The 17,621-nt window shown below is 46.1% G+C and overlaps 2 protein-coding genes across 6 annotated transcripts in view; both read left to right on the top strand.

The window, feature by feature from the left end:
• Positions 1 to 17,621, top strand: part of LOC141051938 (delta(3,5)-Delta(2,4)-dienoyl-CoA isomerase, mitochondrial-like) — a 131,591-nt gene that overhangs the window by 93,754 nt on the left and 20,216 nt on the right. For all 5 annotated transcript variants that reach the window (XM_073549083.1, XM_073549080.1, XM_073549082.1 and 2 more), the window contains exons 5-7: positions 2,030 to 2,078; positions 2,160 to 2,224; positions 4,114 to 4,184. In XM_073549083.1, the coding sequence (XP_073405184.1) occupies positions 2,030 to 2,078; positions 2,160 to 2,224; positions 4,114 to 4,184 (185 nt within the window). The remainder of the gene's footprint in view (positions 1 to 2,029; positions 2,079 to 2,159; positions 2,225 to 4,113; positions 4,185 to 17,621) is intronic.
• Positions 1 to 17,621, top strand: part of LOC141051936 (delta(3,5)-Delta(2,4)-dienoyl-CoA isomerase, mitochondrial-like) — a 227,985-nt gene that overhangs the window by 76,234 nt on the left and 134,130 nt on the right. The window lies entirely within an intron of this gene.

Below are 17,621 nucleotides of genomic sequence, written 5' to 3' on the forward strand. Positions count from 1 at the left end.
TAATGTGTTGGGGTGGTAGGCCAGTCTGAATAAATGCGTTTTCAGGACACGCTTAAAATTGTGGGGATTGGGGACTAATCGTATTGACCTGGGAAGTGCATTCCAAAGAATTGGTGCGGCACGTGTAAAGTCTTGGAGACGGGAGTGGGAGGTTCTGACTATTGAGGATGCTAATCTCAGGTCATCAGCAGAACGGAGGGCGCGGGTAGGGTGGTATACTGAAACAAGGGAGGAGATGTAGGGTGGTGCTGAGCCATGGAGGGCTTTGTGAGTGAGGGTAATAAGTTTATACTGAATTCTGGAGTGGATGGGTAGCCAGTGTAATGACTGGCACAAGGTAGAGGCATCAGTGTAACGATTGGTGAGGAATATGATCCTGGCTGCAGCATTCAAGACAGATTGGAGGGGGGAGAGTTTGGTAAGAGGGAGACCGATTAGAAGAGAGTTACAATAGTCAAGACGAGAATGAATAAGAGAAACAGTAAGAGTTTTTGCAGAGTCAAAGGTAAGAAAAGGTCGAATTCTAGAAATGTTTTTGAGGTGCAGATGACAAGAGCGAGCCAGTGATCGAATGTGGGGGGCAAAGGAAAGCTCGGAATCAAGTATGACCCCCAAGACAGCGGGCCTGTTGCTGGGGAGTAATAGTGGAACCACACACAGAAATGGCAATGTCGGGTATAGGTACATTAGTAGAGGGAGGAAACACCAGGAGTTCAGTCTTTGACAGGTTCAGTTTCAGATATAGTGAGGACATGATATTAGACACAGCGTTTAGACAATCGCCGGTGTTTTCTAGAAAGGCTGGCGTGATGTCAGGAGAAGAAGCGTATAATTGGGTGTCATCAGCATAGAGATGGTACTGGAAACCAAATCTACTGATTGTTTGACCAATAGGGGCAGTGTACAAGGAGAAGAGGAGGGGACCTAGAACCGATCCTTGGGGGACCCCAACAGTAAGGGGAAAATGAGAGGAGGAGGAACCGGCAAAAGATACAGTAAAGGAGCGGTCGGAGAGATAGGAGGACAACCAGGAGAGAACGGTATCCTTGAGGCCAATGGAACGGAGCATAGTGAGGAGGAGCTGATGATCCACAGTGTCGAATGCTGCAGAGAGATCCAAGAGAATTAGCATGGAGTAATGACCAGTTGATTTAGCTGTTAGCAGATCATTAGAGACTTTAGTGAGGGCAGTTTCAGTGGAGTGTAAAGAGAGGAAACCGGATTGGAGAGGGTCGAGAAGAGAGTTTTCTGAGAGATAGCGGATAAGACGGGAGTGGACCAGGCGTTCCAGGAGTTTAGAGATGAAGGGAAGATTAGAGACAGGTCTATAGTTAGCGGCACAGTTTTGGTCGAGGGATGGTTTTTTAAGTAGTGGATGTATGATGGCATGCTTAAATGAGAAGGGAAAAATACCAGAAGAGAGAGAGAGGGGAAATATTTTAGTTAGGTGAGGGGTGACAGCAGGGGAAAGGGACTGAAGGAGCTGTGACAGAAATGGGTCACTGGTGCAAGTAGTTGGGTGAGAAGATGCAAGGAGCCTGCTTACTTCTTCTTCTGTGACTGGTTCAAAATCAGAGAGTGAGTTAGATGCAGTGGGGGAGGGAGGACGGTGCATGGTATGAGGTGATTGGGAGATAATTTCCTGTCGGATCTGGTCAATTTTTTCTTTGAAGTAATTGGCCAGATCGTCAGCTCGGAGCTCCGTGGTTGGGGCCTGTACTCTTGGATTGAGTAGAGAATGAAAAGTGTCAAAGAGACGTTTCGGGTTATTGGACAGTGAGGTGATGAGGGTGTTGAAATAGGTTTGTTTGGAGAGGTGAAGGGCAGTGTTGTATGTTCTAAGCATAAACTTAAAATGGATATATGGGAATGGAGGATGGATATACAGTAAGTATTGATGGAGAATGGATGAGGATGGATATTGGGTTGGGATGGATATTAAATTCGAATTGATGATAAATACACTCGTCCTGTGGATAGTTATGATATAGGTTTGGCCTCTTTGCTGACATTGTATGTTTACCCTCAGTGTACGAAGCCTGTGATTGCAGCAGTCCACAGTGGTTGTCTTGGAGTAGGTGAGACCTCATCCAGATAATATTGTCTATTTATTGTCAGTGGGTGGTTATACATTCCTATAAAGCTGTGTGTCCCATCAGGTGTGGATCTCATCACTGCCTGTGACATTCGCTACTGTTCCCAAGACGCCTATTTTCAAGTTAAGGTGAGAGATGTCTGTAGAGAGGTCGCAGTTCTTTTTGGGGTCCCTTAGTCGCTATAATGTAAGCGGCATATAGGGTCTCTTGCTTTGGCCATATTTGGGCACCAATGTAAAATATGTAACTGAACCCCTTATAGTACTGATGTGTTACAGTGGGGCAAAAAAGTATTTAGTCAGTCAGCAATAGTGCAAGTTCCACCACTTAAAAAGATGAGAGGCGTCTGTAATTTACATCATAGGTAGACCTCAACTATGGGAGACAAACTGAGAAAAAAAAATCCAGAAAATCACATTGTCTGTTTTTTTTTTCATTTTATTTGCATATTATGGTGGAAAATAAGTATTTGGTCAGAAACAAGCAATCAAGATTTCTGGCTCTCACAGACCTGTAACTTCTTCTTTAAGAGTCTCCTCTTTCCTCCACTCATTACCTGTAGTAATGGCACCTGTTTAAACTTGTTATCAGTATAAAAAGACACCTGTGCACACCCTCAAACAGTCTGACTCCAAACTCCACTATGTTGAAGACCAAAGAGCTGTCAAAGGACACCAGAAACAAAATTGTAGCCCTGCACCAGGCTGGGAAGACTGAATCTGCAATAGCCAACCAGCTTGGAGTGAAGAAATCAACTGTGGGAGCAATAATTAGAAAATGGAAGACATACAAGACCACTGATAATCTCCCTCGATCTGGTGCTCCACGCAAAATCCCACCCCGTGGGGTCAGAATGATCACAAGAACGGTGAGCAAAAATCCCAGAACCACGCGGGGGGACCTAGTGAATGAACTGCAGAGAGCTGGGACCAATGTAACAAGGCCTACCATAAGTAACACACTACGCCACCATGGACTCAGATCCTGCAGTGCCAGACGTGTCCCACTGCTTAAGCCTGTACATGTCCGGGCCCGTCTGAAGTTTGCTAGAGAGCATTTGGATGATCCAGAGGAGTTTTGGGAGAATGTCCTATGGTCTGATGAAACCAAACTGGAACTGTTTGGTAGAAACACAACTTGTCGTGTTTGGAGGAAAAAGAATACTGAGTTGCATCCATCAAACACCATACCTACTGTAAATCATGGTGGTGGAAACATCATGCTTTGGGGCTGTTTCTCTGCAAAGGGGCCAGGACGACTGATCCGGGTACATGAAAGAATGAATGGGGCCATGTATCGTGAGATTTTGAGTGCAAACCTCCTTCCATCAGCAAGGGCATTGAAGATGAAACGTGGCTGGGTCTTTCAACATGACAATGATCCAAAGAACACCGCCAGGGCAACGAAGGAGTGGCTTCGTAAGAAGCATTTCAAGGTCCTGGAGTGGCCTAGCCAGTCTCCAGATCTCAACCCTATAGAAAACCTTTGGAGGGAGTTGAAAGTCCGTGTTGCCAAGCGAAAAGCCAAAAACATCACTGCTCTAGAGGAGATCTGCATGGAGGAATGGGCCAACATACCAACAACAGTGTGTGGCAACCTTGTGAAGACTTACAGAAAACGTTTGACCTCTGTCATTGCCAACAAAGGATATATCACAAAGTATTGAGATGAAATTTTGTTTCTGACCAAATACTTATTTTCTACCATAATATGCAAATAAAATGGAAAAAAAACATGCAATGTGATTTTCTGGATTTTTTTTTCTCAGTTTGTCTCCCATAGTTGAGGTCTACCTATGATGTAAATTACAGACGCCTCTCATCTTTTTAAGTGGTGGAACTTGCACTATTGCTGACTGACTAAATACTTTTTTGCCCCACTGTATGTTTCAAAGGTATTTAAGCCTCCTCAGTCTCCACGTCTCGGGGGTCACTGCTCCACTTTTACTTTTCTCTACTGCTGGCATTTTCTCTAAGTCTCTTTAGAAATAATATACCGTAATTGTCTCTTCTTGCAGGAGGTAGATATGGGTGTGGCAACCGACGTGGGAACCCTTCAGCGCATGCCGAATATCATTGGGAACAGAAGGTATGTAACACGCATTATCGCCCAATACATGATCATATTTCCTCTATTCAATTATTTAGCATTAGGCCTCATGCACATAGCCATAATACAAAGACCTAATAATGTTAAGGACCCATTATTTTCCTCTATATGCCTATTATACACTGTGTTCCAAATTATTATGCAAATTGGATTTAAGTGTCCTAAAGATGTAATTTTTTGTTTTTCAAATAAACTCATAGATGGTATTGTGTATCAGGGCTCTTTGGATCACTGAAATCAATCTCAAACACCTGTGATAATTAGTTTACAAGATGAGCTCAATTAAAGGAAAACTACTTAAGAATGATGTTCCACATTATTAAGCAGGGCACAGGTTTCAAGGAATTTAGGAAAGAAAAAGGATCTCTCTGCTGCTGAAAAGCTTCAAATAGTGCAATGCCTTGGTCAAGAGATGAAAACATTAGATATTTCCCAAAAACTTAAACGTGATCATCGTACTGTTAAAAGATTTGTGGTTGATTCTGAGCACAGGCGTGTTCGTGCTGATAAAGGCAGAATGAGGAAGGTTTCTGCCAGGCAAGTTCATCGGATTAAGAGAGTGACTGCTAAAAAGCCATTACAAACCAGCAAACAGATATTTAAAGCTGCTGGTGCCTCTGGAGTCCCTCGAGCCTCAAGGTGTAGGATCCTTCAAAGGCTTGCTGTGGTGCATAAATCTACTATTCGGCCACCCCTAAACAGTGTTCACAAGCAGAAATGGTTGCAGTTGGCCCAGACATACTTGAAGACTAATTTTCAAACAGTCTTGTTTACTGATGAGTGTCGAGCAACCCTGGATGGTCCAGATGGATGGGGTAGTGGATGGTTGGTGGATGGCCACTATGTCCCAACAAGGCTGCGACGTCAGCAAGGAGGTGGAGGAGTCATGTTTTGGGCCGGAATCATGGGGAAACAGCTGGTAGGGCTCTTTAAGGTTCCTGAAGATGTGGAAATGACCTCTGCAAAGTATACAGAGTTTCTGACTGACAGCTGTCTTCCATGGTATAAAAAGCAGAAACATGCCTTCAGGAACAAAATCATCTTCATACATGACAATGCACCATCTCATGCTGCAAAGAATACCTCTGAGTCATTGACTGCTATGGGCATAAAAGGAGATAAACTCATGGTGTGGCCACCATCTTCCCCTGACCTCAACCCTATGGAGAACCTTTGGAGTATCATCAAGCAAAAGATCTATGAGGGTGGGAGGCAGTTCACATCAGAACAGCAGCTCTGGGAGGCTATTCTGACTTCATGCAAAGAAATACAAGCAGAAACTCTCCAAAAACTCACAATTTCAATGGATGCAAGAATTATGAAGGTGATATCAAAGAAGGGTTCCTATGTTAACGTGTAACTTGGCCTGTTAGGATGTTTTGAAGTTAAATAGCTTTTTTGTTCAGTGAATGTGACCTCCTAATGCTGCAAATTCCACAAATGAGCATTTTCAGTTCTTTAAAACATATCAAATGTTTAGAAATTCTAATGTGCCTAATAATTTGGAACAGTGCAATTTGCGTTTTTATTCATTTTGGAGATTATACTGTTATCATTGGGAGGTTTCTTCAATAAAATTTGATGTATACTCTAACCGGTGATGACCTTTATTAGACTGACTGTCATTTGTACCGACTATTTAGGAAAATCAGAGAAAAATATAATTTTCTTAATAATTTGGAACACAGTGTATATGGATTAGTGATATAAGTATATGTCCATACTGAACATAGAACATGCTTGTGCTTGCCACTAGTGGGCGCTACATAGCTATCTGCATAATACATTACTGTGTATTACAGAAAGGACAATTGCCCGTTTGGGTCCCCTAGTGGGACTAATAAAAGTTATAAAAAAAATAATTCTTAATAAAGAAAACACTAGATAAAAGGATTGCAGATGATTGGTATTATTTTATCAGGGATGATCCGAATGATAAAACTTACTACATTATTTATTCTATGCAGTAAAATCTTAAATAAAATGAAAATCATTGCCAGAATTGCTGTTTTTGCTTATTTAGTTCCCTCCAAAAAATTAAAATAAAAAGTGATCATAGAGATACATCTACCCCAAAATGGTCCGTTAGAAATCAAGTACTCATATAGCTAAATAAAAATATATATTATAAGATGTCTGCCAGACAGGTCCTTGAGAAGAGATATGTATCATGGAGGTTGGTAGCTTCGTTGATGTAAGCCTGGGAAAGCATGCTCCAGCATGTATAGTGCTGTGAGAATTAATAGGACATATCTGGGCCAAGTTTTACAAGCAGTCAACGAGATGGGTGGGAGTGGCTGCACACATACCACCACAGGGGTGTAGTTTGGCAGATAAAATGGAGACCAAGTGTTTCATTCAGTATCTGTGCTAAGGTTTTAAGAACTGGACACTAACCTGAGCGGGCAAACCAGTATACCTGTAAGGACTATTTACGTTGTGTTTTCACTTTGTGCTGGAAAAGGCTGTTTTTTTATTTGGTTTCCTAAGCATTATGCAGTCAAAGTAAACCAGCTTGGATATTTTAATGAAACAGTTTTCCTGAGGTCAAGGTGGCAGAGTCCCTGTCACATGCCCAAAAGCAACAGTGCTGAGAGTTGCAACATTGGAACAGAGACCTATTCTCAAAACTACCGGGTTGTATTTAGATCACAGAGCATGAGATTCTCATGGAGCCTCATGTCCGGGTAAACTTGAAACCGTATCTGATTCCCGAAGCTCGCCGAGAGGTGATCTCAAAAGAGGTGACGCGGATGCTGAGCCTGGGAGTCACTGAAGAGTCCAAGATTGGCTGGTCCAGTCCCATAGTCTTAGTGCCAGAACTAGATGGAGAATGGTGGTCATTATAGGAAATTGACTGAGGTCTCTAAGTTTGATACGTATCCAATGCCCAGTGTCGATGAATTGATTGAAAGGCTAGGGCCTGCCCAGTACATTACCACCCTTGACCTCGCTAAAGGGTATTGGCAAATTCCCATGTCCCAAGACGCTGAGTAGAAGACTGTCTTCTCAATATCAGATGGATGCTTCAAGTACACGATGATTCTGTTTGGATTACAGGGAGCACCAGCAACCTTTCAGAGAGCCATGGATCGGATCTTAACTCCCCACTAGAGGTGCACAGAGGCCTAGCTGGATGATATTGTGATCTTCATCAAGGATTAGAGAAGCCATCTGAGCAAAGTCCAGGCGACACTTGATGCGCTACGGAAGGTAGGGTTTTCCATAAACCAGAAGAAATGTACTATGGGAATGGAGGAATATAAATATTTGGGCTATGTCGTGGGCAGAGGTGAAATAACCCGCCAAAAAATAAAGTTGATGCTATCCAAAGCTGGTCAGAGCGCCCCTGGGCATCGCGGGCTATTATCACTGGTTTATTCCCTAACTCCGCTCCTCTGACAGATCTCCGTAAAGGGAAACGTTGGCTATGTCTAAGTGGCCACCAGAAGCGGATACGGCCTTCCAGGAACTAAAGCTAGCCCTGTGTAAACAGCCAGTGTTGGTGGCATGGGATTTCTTTAAGGAGTTTGTAATCCAGATGGATGCATTAGATGTCAGAAATTGTCATCCTGTGAGAAGAATTACTCCATAGTGGACAAGGAATGTTTGGCCATCAAGTGGATGTTGAGCACTCTAAGGCAGTGGTCCCCAACCTTTTTTGCACCAGGGACCGGCTTCAAGCAAGACCATTCTTCCATGGCCCGGCAGGGCGGGGATGGAGGTGTGTCAGGGGTGGGGCTTTGGTCATAAGGGGGCAGGGCTATGGACAGGGTTGTAGTTTAGTAGTCAGTGCATACTTATCATTTAATATAACATTTATAATGTGAATGTGACTCAACTCACCATAGGTTTTGAATGAATGGGAGCACCGGGCTTGTTTCCCTGTATCAGTGGGAGCACTGGGCTTGTTTTCCTCCAACAAGACGGTCCCATCTAGGGGTGATGGGAGACAGCGACACCCGAAGTGTGTTCCTTATGTCCAGTCTACTCCGTAATCTCGTTTTTGCTGCTGTCATTGCAGAAAATCCAGTTTTACACAGATAGGATGTTGGAAATGGAAGCAGAGTTTTCAGTGCTTTTGTGGCGATCTCAGGATATTCTGCCTTGACTTTAATCCAGAACGTTGGGAGATTTGACATCTCAAACATACTTTTAAAGCTACCATCATTTGCAATCTCAAGTAGTTGGTCTTCTTCAAGCACGGACAAGGTCGATTCACCTGGCTTGTTCACAAATGGGTTGCGAATCCATTCCTTCCTAGTTCGTGGGTCTTTTGTGGTTGGAAAGTAATGCTCAAACTGTACTGAAAGCTGAGATAGATGATCATGCACTAGCTGGGAGAATGAAGGTTCAGGCTCGCTCTCTTCCAAAATCCCTGCTAATATTTGAAACGTATCAAATATCCCTGTTCTCACTCGCCGTCCCCACACTTCTAGTTTGGCTTTAAATGCAGCTACTTTATCTGCCAACTTGAAGGCAGTTGTCATTCTCCCCTGAAGTGACAGATTAAGTTCCTTCTGCAAGTTGAATATGTCACATAAGTAAGCAAGTTTTGTGACCCATTCCTTACTACTGAAATGTGCTGCAAGTGGTGATTCTTTTTCTAAAAGAAATCTATGAAGCGGTTCTCGTAATTCAAAAACTCTGGCCAGTGCTCTACCTTTAGAAAGCCATCTGACTTCAGTGTGTAAGAGAAGACGCTTGTGCTCCGCATCCATCTCCTCAAAGAGCTGCTCAAACAGATGTGAGTTAAGGGCATATGCTTTGATGTGATTAATAACTTTAATCACATCTTGCAAAACGGTGTTAAGTTCAGGTGACATTTTTCGGCTTGCCAGCATTTCTCTATGGATGACACAGTGCATAGACTCGCATTCAGATGCAACCTGTTTGACCCGAGTAGTTAAACCAGAAAACCGTCCAGTCATGGCAGCTGCTCCGTCCGTGCATATACCTACACAAAATGACCAGTTTAATTTTCCTGATATGTAATCATCCAAAGACTTGAATAGTTCTGCACCTGTGGTGTTGGCTGCCAACAATAATGCACAAAACATATCCTCATGCACGTCCTCCTGAAAAATATATCGCACATAAACAAGCATCATTGCTTTGTTGTCAACATCAGTAGACTCATCAACCTGGATTGCATACCATGGTGACGTATTAATCCTCTTTAACAATTGTCCCTCGAAGTCTTCTGCTATTTCATTAATTCGTCTAGTGACAGTGGTCGCTGAAAGAGGAACATGTGCCACATTTTTAACTGCAGCCTCTCCAAAAAGTTCATGGCAAATGTCCTTAGCAGCAGACAGGATCAACTCTTCACCAATAGTGAAGGGCTTCTTAGCCTTAGCAATGCGGTTAGCCACCAAAAATGATGCTCTCAGTGCAGACACATTTGTTGATGTGGTGGCCTTCAATAATTTCTTCTGTCCTTCATGTTCACGCTTTTTTCTTTCAAAAAACTCCAAAGGCTTGTCTTTTGATGCAGGGTGCTTGGTCTGTAAATGGCGAACCAGTTTTGAAGGCTTCATGGCCTTATTGGATAGCCGGTCGCCACATATCACACAGAGTGGGCTTGGGGCGTTTGAATCGCCTGTTGCGATGAACCCATAATTTAAGTAGGACTTTTTAGCAGTCATGGAGTCTTCATCTGTCTCATCATTGGGTCTTTCTCCCTTATCAAAAAAGCTCTCTAGCAATGTTTGTTTTTTACTCATTTTACAAGAGTTTGAGGCGGAGGCGTAGTGGGCCCCTAACGCTCAAAGATGGCTACTGCGACTGATGACCATCACTGCTAATGATGATTGGAACCTACAAGGAAATGGAGCACTGAGCACTTAGAAAAAATTGTACTGGAGTACTGTACATGCTGATTATTTTTTATTCATGATGTAAGAAAATTTGACAAATATTCAAAAGGTGTACCACACATATAATCCCCCATATAAACAAAGATGGTCCCGCACATACTGTATAATCCCCCCATGTCTAGCAAGATGGTCCCACACATATAATCCCCCGATGTATAGCAAGATGGTCCCACACATATAATACTCCCAAGTATAGTATGATGGCCCCACAAAGTACTGATTGATATATACATACACTGTATGTACTTGAGTATAAGTCGACCCGAGTATAAGCCGAGGCACCTAATTTTGCCACAGAAAACTGGGTAAGCTTATTGACTCTAGTATAAGCCGGGTATGCATTGTCCCCTCATTCCTATCCCAGTATGTGTGGTTCCTCCTGTCCTGTCCAGCTCTGTGTGGCTCCCCCTGTTGTATGCATGTCTCCCCTGTCCCATCCTGTATGCATGGCTCCACTCCTACCCTCCCACCCTTGTATGCATGGCTTCGTTCCCACCCTTGCATGCATGGCTCTGCTCCCACCCTTGTATACATGGCTCTGCTCCCACCCTTTTATGCATGGCTCTGCTCCCACCCTTGTATGCATGGCTCTGCTCCCACCCTTGTGTACATGGCTCCGCTACCACCCTTGTATGCATGGCTCTGCTCCCACCCTTGTATGCATGGCTCCGCTCCCACCCTTGTATACATGGCTCCGCTCCCACCCTTGTATACATGGTTCCGCTCCCACCCTTGTATACATGGGTCCGCTCCCACCCTTGTATACGTGGTTCTGCTCCCACTCTCCCATCCTGTATACATGGCTCTGCTCCCACTCTCCCATCCTGTATACATGGCTCCCCTGTCCCATCCTGTATACATGGCTCCCCTGTCCCATCCTGTATACATGGCTCTGCTCCCAGTCTCCCATCCTGTATACATGGCTCCCCTGTCCCATCCTGTATACATGGCTCTGCTCCCACCCTCCTATCCTGTATACATGGCTCTGCTTCCTCTCTCCCATCCTGTATATATGGCTCCGCTCGCAGTCTCCCATCCTGTATACATGGCTCCCCTGTCCCATCCTGTATACATGGCTCCCCTGTCCCATCCTGTATACATGGCTCCCCTGTCCCATCCTGTATACATGGCTCCCCTGTCCCATCCTGTATACATGGCTCTGCTCCCACCCTCCCATCCTGTATACATGGCTCTGCTCCCACTCTCCCATCCTGTATACATGGCTCTGCTTCCACTCTCTCATCCTGTATACATGGCTCCCCTGTCCCATCCTGTATACAGGGCTCCACTCCCACCATCCCACGCTTGTATATATGGCTCCGCAAGCACCCTCCCACCCTTGTATATATGGCTGCTCCCACCCTCCCTCCCTTGTATATATGCCTCCGCTCCCACCCTTGTATGCATGGCTGGGCTCCCCCGTCCTCCCCCATCATACTTACCCTCACGTCGCTGAACTTCCCTGCATCTTGCGGCGCGTCAGCTTCTTCCTGTGCGGAGCGGTCACATGGTACCGCTCACTTAAGGTCATGAATATGGACGCCACGCCTATGGGAGAGGATTGGCGTCCATATTCATGACCTTAAATGAGCGGTACCACGTGACCGCTCAGCGCTGGATGAAGCCGCCACGCCGACAGGGACAGGGATGCAGGAACGCTGGAGCTGAGGGTGAGTATCCATGACCATGTGGTCTGGAAGCTACAGCTGCCGGTTCCCCTTGTGTCCAGCTCCACGGACCGGCAAGAGCACTGCAACGGCCCGGTCCTGGGCCGCGGACCGGTGGTTGGGGACCCCTGCTCTAAGGTACTGTGTCTTAGGCAAGAAATTCAAGCTAGTGTCAGACCATGCCCTGCCCCGGTGGACGATAGAGAAGGGGAACAATGCCCGAGTGACCAGGTGGTCTCAATTCAGGACGTTACCTTCTATGTAGAGCATACGTATGGGAAACCTCATTTCAATGCTGATGCTTTGTCGGGAGTCCACTGTTAGATGATGGAGAAGGTGCCTATTCCTCCACTGGCTTTGTGCAGGGGGGGTATGTAATATGGCTGCTGGACATGTATCATTGAGGATGGTAGGTTTGGTAATGTAAACCTTGGAAAGCATTCTCCAGCAGTTATAGTGCTGAAAGAATTAATAGGGCGTATCAGGGCCAAGTTTTATGAGCAGTCAAAGAGATGGGTGGGAGTGGCTGCTAACATATCCTCACCCCAGGGGTGTGGTTCGGTAGATAAAATGGAGACCAAGTGTCTCATTTAGTATCTGGGTCTGGAGATGTGTGGATCTCCTGGGTGTTGGTCTGTGCTAAGGAAGGCTGCCACTAGGAATTTCGGGGCCCCATACTGGCAACATTTTTCGAGGCCCCCTTGAGACTCCGCCCAGGCTTCACCCCAGCCCCGCCTCCACCCCTCAAACTGTCACAGCCCCACCACTCTCTCTTGGAAAAACTCCACTTCTCACCAATCACACATATAACCAGCAGTCTTTGTTTTGGCCAAAAGATTTTTTAAGCCGCCACCAAGACATGGTAGACTCTTTTGGCTGGGCCCTACTCTAACCTATTAAACATTTGTTAAAATATGCAATACAATTTAGGTATATTTTTAAAATGACCAAAAATATCACACACAATGGACAAATACCACCGTACCATGACCAGACACCATATTACCACCACATAGTGACCTATAATACCACATACAAAGAACAAATACTGCCACACCAGACCACATATTAAAACCATAGTGACCGAATAATATCACATACAAGGGACACACCATGAACAGACCACATATTACCACCACTTTATGACTGAATACTACATTACTGATCAGTAATAAAAAATACACAATACTAATATCACCATATGTGCCATTATACACAGGAAATCTGTACTTAGTAAGCAGTGTCAGTGTAAAGGTAATACAGTGATCACTGGTGACATTGTACACAGGACCGCTGTATATAGTATACAGTGTATAGTATCAGTGTATAGGTAACACACTGACTCACCAGTGACGCCTCTAGGAGAAGACTTTCATCTTCATGCAGCACAGATCGACATCACTCTTCCAGCCAGGGCTCATCCCTGCAGGAAATAACAGTTATCTAGAGCACAGCTTGCAGAACACATTACTTATTTCTTTCCCAACTTCTACACTACACCAGATGAAGAAAAAAAGGCAACGTAGTATCACTTTTTACAGTAACAGGACCGCCTCTCCATTTAATACAGTATACTCAAAAAATAAAATAAATACATCACTGCAGTAATAATATCCCTTAATTAGCCCCAATGGTAATAATATCCCTCATCCTGGCCCATGTGTGTCTCGTTCCTGGCTCAAGCCATATGTTCTCCCATCCTGCCCTCATGAGTATCCATTCTGCCCCATATGATCTCCCCATCCTGCCCAATCTATCCCATGAGCCTGCCACAACTGTCCCATTATCCTGCCCTATCTGTCCAAAGATCCTGCCCCATCTGTCCCATGAGCCTGCCACAACTGTCCCATTATCCTGCCCTATCTGTCCAAAGAACCTGCCCCATCTGTCCCATGATCTTGTCCCATGAACCTGCACCATCTGTCTCCATCTGCCCCATCTGTCTCCATTCTGCCTCATATTCCTGCCCCATCTGTCTCCATCCCGCACCATGTCTCCAATCCTGCCCCGTGTCTCCAATCAAGCCCCCTGTGTCTCCAATCCTGCCCCCTGTGTCTCCATCCTGCCCCATATTCCTGCCCCATCTGTCTCCAGAAAGCACGCACTCGCCGGCGAATGGCAATGATGTTAGACGCCGGCGACGTGCGTGGTGACGTAGACTGCCAGCCTCCGATTGGCTGGCGGCTTTAACTATTGCCGTGCAGGCCCGCATAGCAATAGAGTAACTGAACCCTGCGTCTTGGCCGCAGGGTTCAGTTACTGCACCGGCAGAATCCTGATGTTGGGGCCCGATCAGCAGAAGAGACGGGGCCCGAAGCAAGCCCCCTCTGCTGACCGGGCCCCATACGCCAGTCAGGGCAGTAATGCCCTGATGGCAGCCTGGTACTAAAGCCTTAAGAACCGGACATTATCCTGAGCTGGCAAACCTGCAATATTGTATGGACTTTTTACTTTGTGTTTTCACTATGTGCCGGATAAGGCTGTTTTTTTGTTTGGTTTCCTGAGCAGTTTATGCAGTCTTAACAAGCCTGGACATTTTAATGAAACCATTTTTCTGTGCCTACTTCAACCACAGCTGAGTGAGTAAAATTTTACAATATACAGGTGCTTCTCACAAAATTAGAATATCATCGAAAAATGTATTTATTTCAGTTCTTCAATACAAAAAGTGAAACTCATATATTATATAGAGTCGTTACAAACAGTGATCGATTTCAAGTGTTTATTTCTGTTAATGTTGATGATTATGGCGTACAGCCAATGAAAACCCAAAAGTCATTATCTCAGTAAATTAGAATTATTAACAAAAAAACACCTGCAAAGGTTTCCTACGCGTTTAAAAAGGTCCATTAGTCTGTTTCAGTAGTTCCACAATCATGGGGAAGACTGCTGACTCCACAGATGTCCAGAAGGCAGTCATTGCAACACTCCACAAGGAGGGTAAGCCACAAAAGGTCATTGCTAAAGAAGCTGGCTGTTCACAGAGTGCTGTATCCAATCATCTTAATGGACAGTTGAGTGGAAGGAAAAAGTGTGGCAGAAAAAAGGTGCACAAGCAACCGTGATAACCGCTGCCTTGAAAGGATTAAGAAAAGGCCATTCAAAAATTTGGGGGAGATTCACAAGGAGTGGACTCAATGGCGGATCTTAATAGGGGCGGATGGGGCGGTCGCCCCGGGCCCAAGGTTTTTTGGGGGCCCAGGGGCAGGGGCGGGCTGGGCCGGGTGGCAGAGAGGCAAATGTCCCCCGGACCGCTCCCCCAGCACCTGTACAGGGCCAGCCGTGCCCTGTGCTGTGACGCCGCCGGCAGCAGACAGCCGCCCGCGTCACATTCTATGAGGGGCCGGGAGCTGTGCACGGCCGTCACCTTGACGGCTGCTCAGCTCCGGCTCCCTCCGGCTGTACTTCCGGGTCAGATGTCGGGCGTGCGCGATGACGTCATCGTGCATGCGCCGACATGTCCCGGAGGATGCTGAAAGCAGAGGCGCTGCTGGGGAGCGAGCCGGCTGTGAGGTAAGTATGGGGAACTTTTTTTATTTTTTTTATTTATAAAATGAATTAAATGGGGGAGGGGGTGAGTGGGGGCTGTACACAATGAAGGGGGGGTGACTGGGGCTGTACATGATGAAGGGGGGGGTGACTGGGGCCTGTATATGATGAAGGGGGGGTGACTGGGGGCTTTACACAATGAAGGGGGGTGACTGGGGCCTGTATATGATGAAGGGGGGTGACTGGGGCCTGTATATGATGAAGGGGGGTGACTGGGGCCTGTATATGATGAAGGGGGGGTGACTGGGGGCTGTATATGATGAAGGGGGGTGACTGGGGCCTGTATATGATGAAGGGGGGGTGACTGGGGCTGTACATGATGAAGGGGGGGTGTCTGGGGCCTGTATATGATGAAGGGGGGTGACTGGGGGCTGTATATGATGAAGGGGGGTGACTGGGGCCTGTATATGATGAAGGGGGGTGACTGGGGGCTGTATATGATGAAGGGGGGTGACTGGGGGCTGTATATGATGAAGGGGGTGACTGGGGGCTGTATATGATGAAGGGGGGTGACTGGGGTTGTACAGGATGAAGGGGGTGAGTGGGGGCTTCACAGGATGAAGGGGGGATGAGTGGGGGCTTCACATGATGAAGGGGGGTGAGTGGGGCTGCATATGATGAAGGGGGGGTGAGTGGGGCTGAACATGATGAAGTGGGGGATAAGTGGGGCTGCACATGATGAAGTGGGGGATAAGGGGAACTGCACATGATGAATTAAGGGGTAAGTGGGACTGCACATGATGAATTAAGGGGTAAGTGGGACTGCACATGATGAATTGGGGGTAAGTGGGACTGCACATGATGAATTAAGGGGTAAGTGGGACTGCACATGATGAATTGGGGGTAAGAGGGACTGCACATGATGAATTGGGGGTAAGAGGGACTGCACATGATGAATTGGGGGTAAGGGGGACTGCACATGATGAAGTGGGGGTAAGGGGGACTGTACATGATGTGGGGGTAAAATTAACTGCACATGATGATGGGGGAGTGGGGCTGCACATGAAGTTGGGGGGAAGGGGACTGCACATGATGAAATGGAAGGGGGGATAAGGGGCTGCAAATGATGAAGCGGCACTGCAGATGAAGTGAGTGGGTGATAGGGGACTGCAATGGATGAAGTAAGGGGACTTCAAATTAAAGTGGGGACATTAAAGTGGATCCCCTATGGCCAGGATCACGTTGGGCGATTTTGTGCGTATTGGCCGTAGGCCTACAGCTTATGTGCAACGTCTTTTTAGGCCATGTCCACACGTGGTGGAATGGTGGCGGGTTTTCCGTATGGACCCGCAGCAAACCAAGTGCTGCGGTCCGTACGGCTGTCAATTCCCGCACGGGGACCGCAGCGCTCAGGTGGGAAGGGGGGTACAGGGGCCCAGGTTTTATGAACAGCCCCGGGCCCATAGTCCACTTAATCCGCCACTGAGTGGACTGCTGCTGGAGTCATTGCTTCAAGAGCCACCACACACAGACCTATCAAGGACATGGGCTACAAATGTCGCATTCCTTGTGTCAAGCCACTCATGACCAAAAGACAGCGACAGAAGCATCTGACCTGGTCCAAGGAGAAAAATAACTGGACTGTTCCTCAGTGGTCCAAGGTTTTGTTTTCAGATGAAAGTAAATTTTGCATTTCATTTGGAAATCAAGGTCCAAGAGTCTGGAGGAAGAGTGGAGAGGCCACAATCCAAGCTGCTTGAGGTCTAGTGTGAAGTTTCCACAACCAGTGATGGTTTGGAGAACCATGTCATCTGCTAGTGTTGGTCCGCTGTGTTTTATCAAGACCAAAATCGGCATAGCTGTCTACCAGGAAATTTTAGAGCACTTCATGCTTCCCTCTGCCGACAAGCTTTCTGGAGATGGAAATTTCATTATCCAGCAGGACTTGGCACTTGACCACACTGCCAAAAGTACCAATACCTGGTTTAAAAACAACAGTATCACTGTGCTTGATTGGCCAGCAAACTCGCCTGACCTTAACTCACTACAAGAGAATCTATGGGATATTGTCAAGAAGAAGATGAGAGACACCAGACCCAACAATACAGACGAGCTGAAGGCTGCTATAAAAGTAACCTGGGCTTCCATAACAACTCAGCAGTGCCACAGGCTGATCGCCTCCAAGCCACATCGCATTGATGCAGTAAGTGATGCAAAAGGAGCCCCAAGTACTAGGTGCATTTACTGAACATACAGTACATTTCAATAGGCCAACATTTCCGATTTTAAAATCATTTTTCAAGTTGGTGTTATAAACTATTCTAATTTACTGAGATAATGACTTTTGGGTTTTCACTGGCTGTAAGCCATAATCATCAACA

The sequence above is a fragment of the Dendrobates tinctorius genome, unplaced genomic scaffold (assembly GCF_039654945.1).
Source record: "Dendrobates tinctorius isolate UK_male_01 unplaced genomic scaffold, ASM3965494v1 ptg000158l, whole genome shotgun sequence".
Taxonomy (NCBI): Eukaryota; Metazoa; Chordata; class Amphibia; order Anura; family Dendrobatidae; genus Dendrobates; species Dendrobates tinctorius.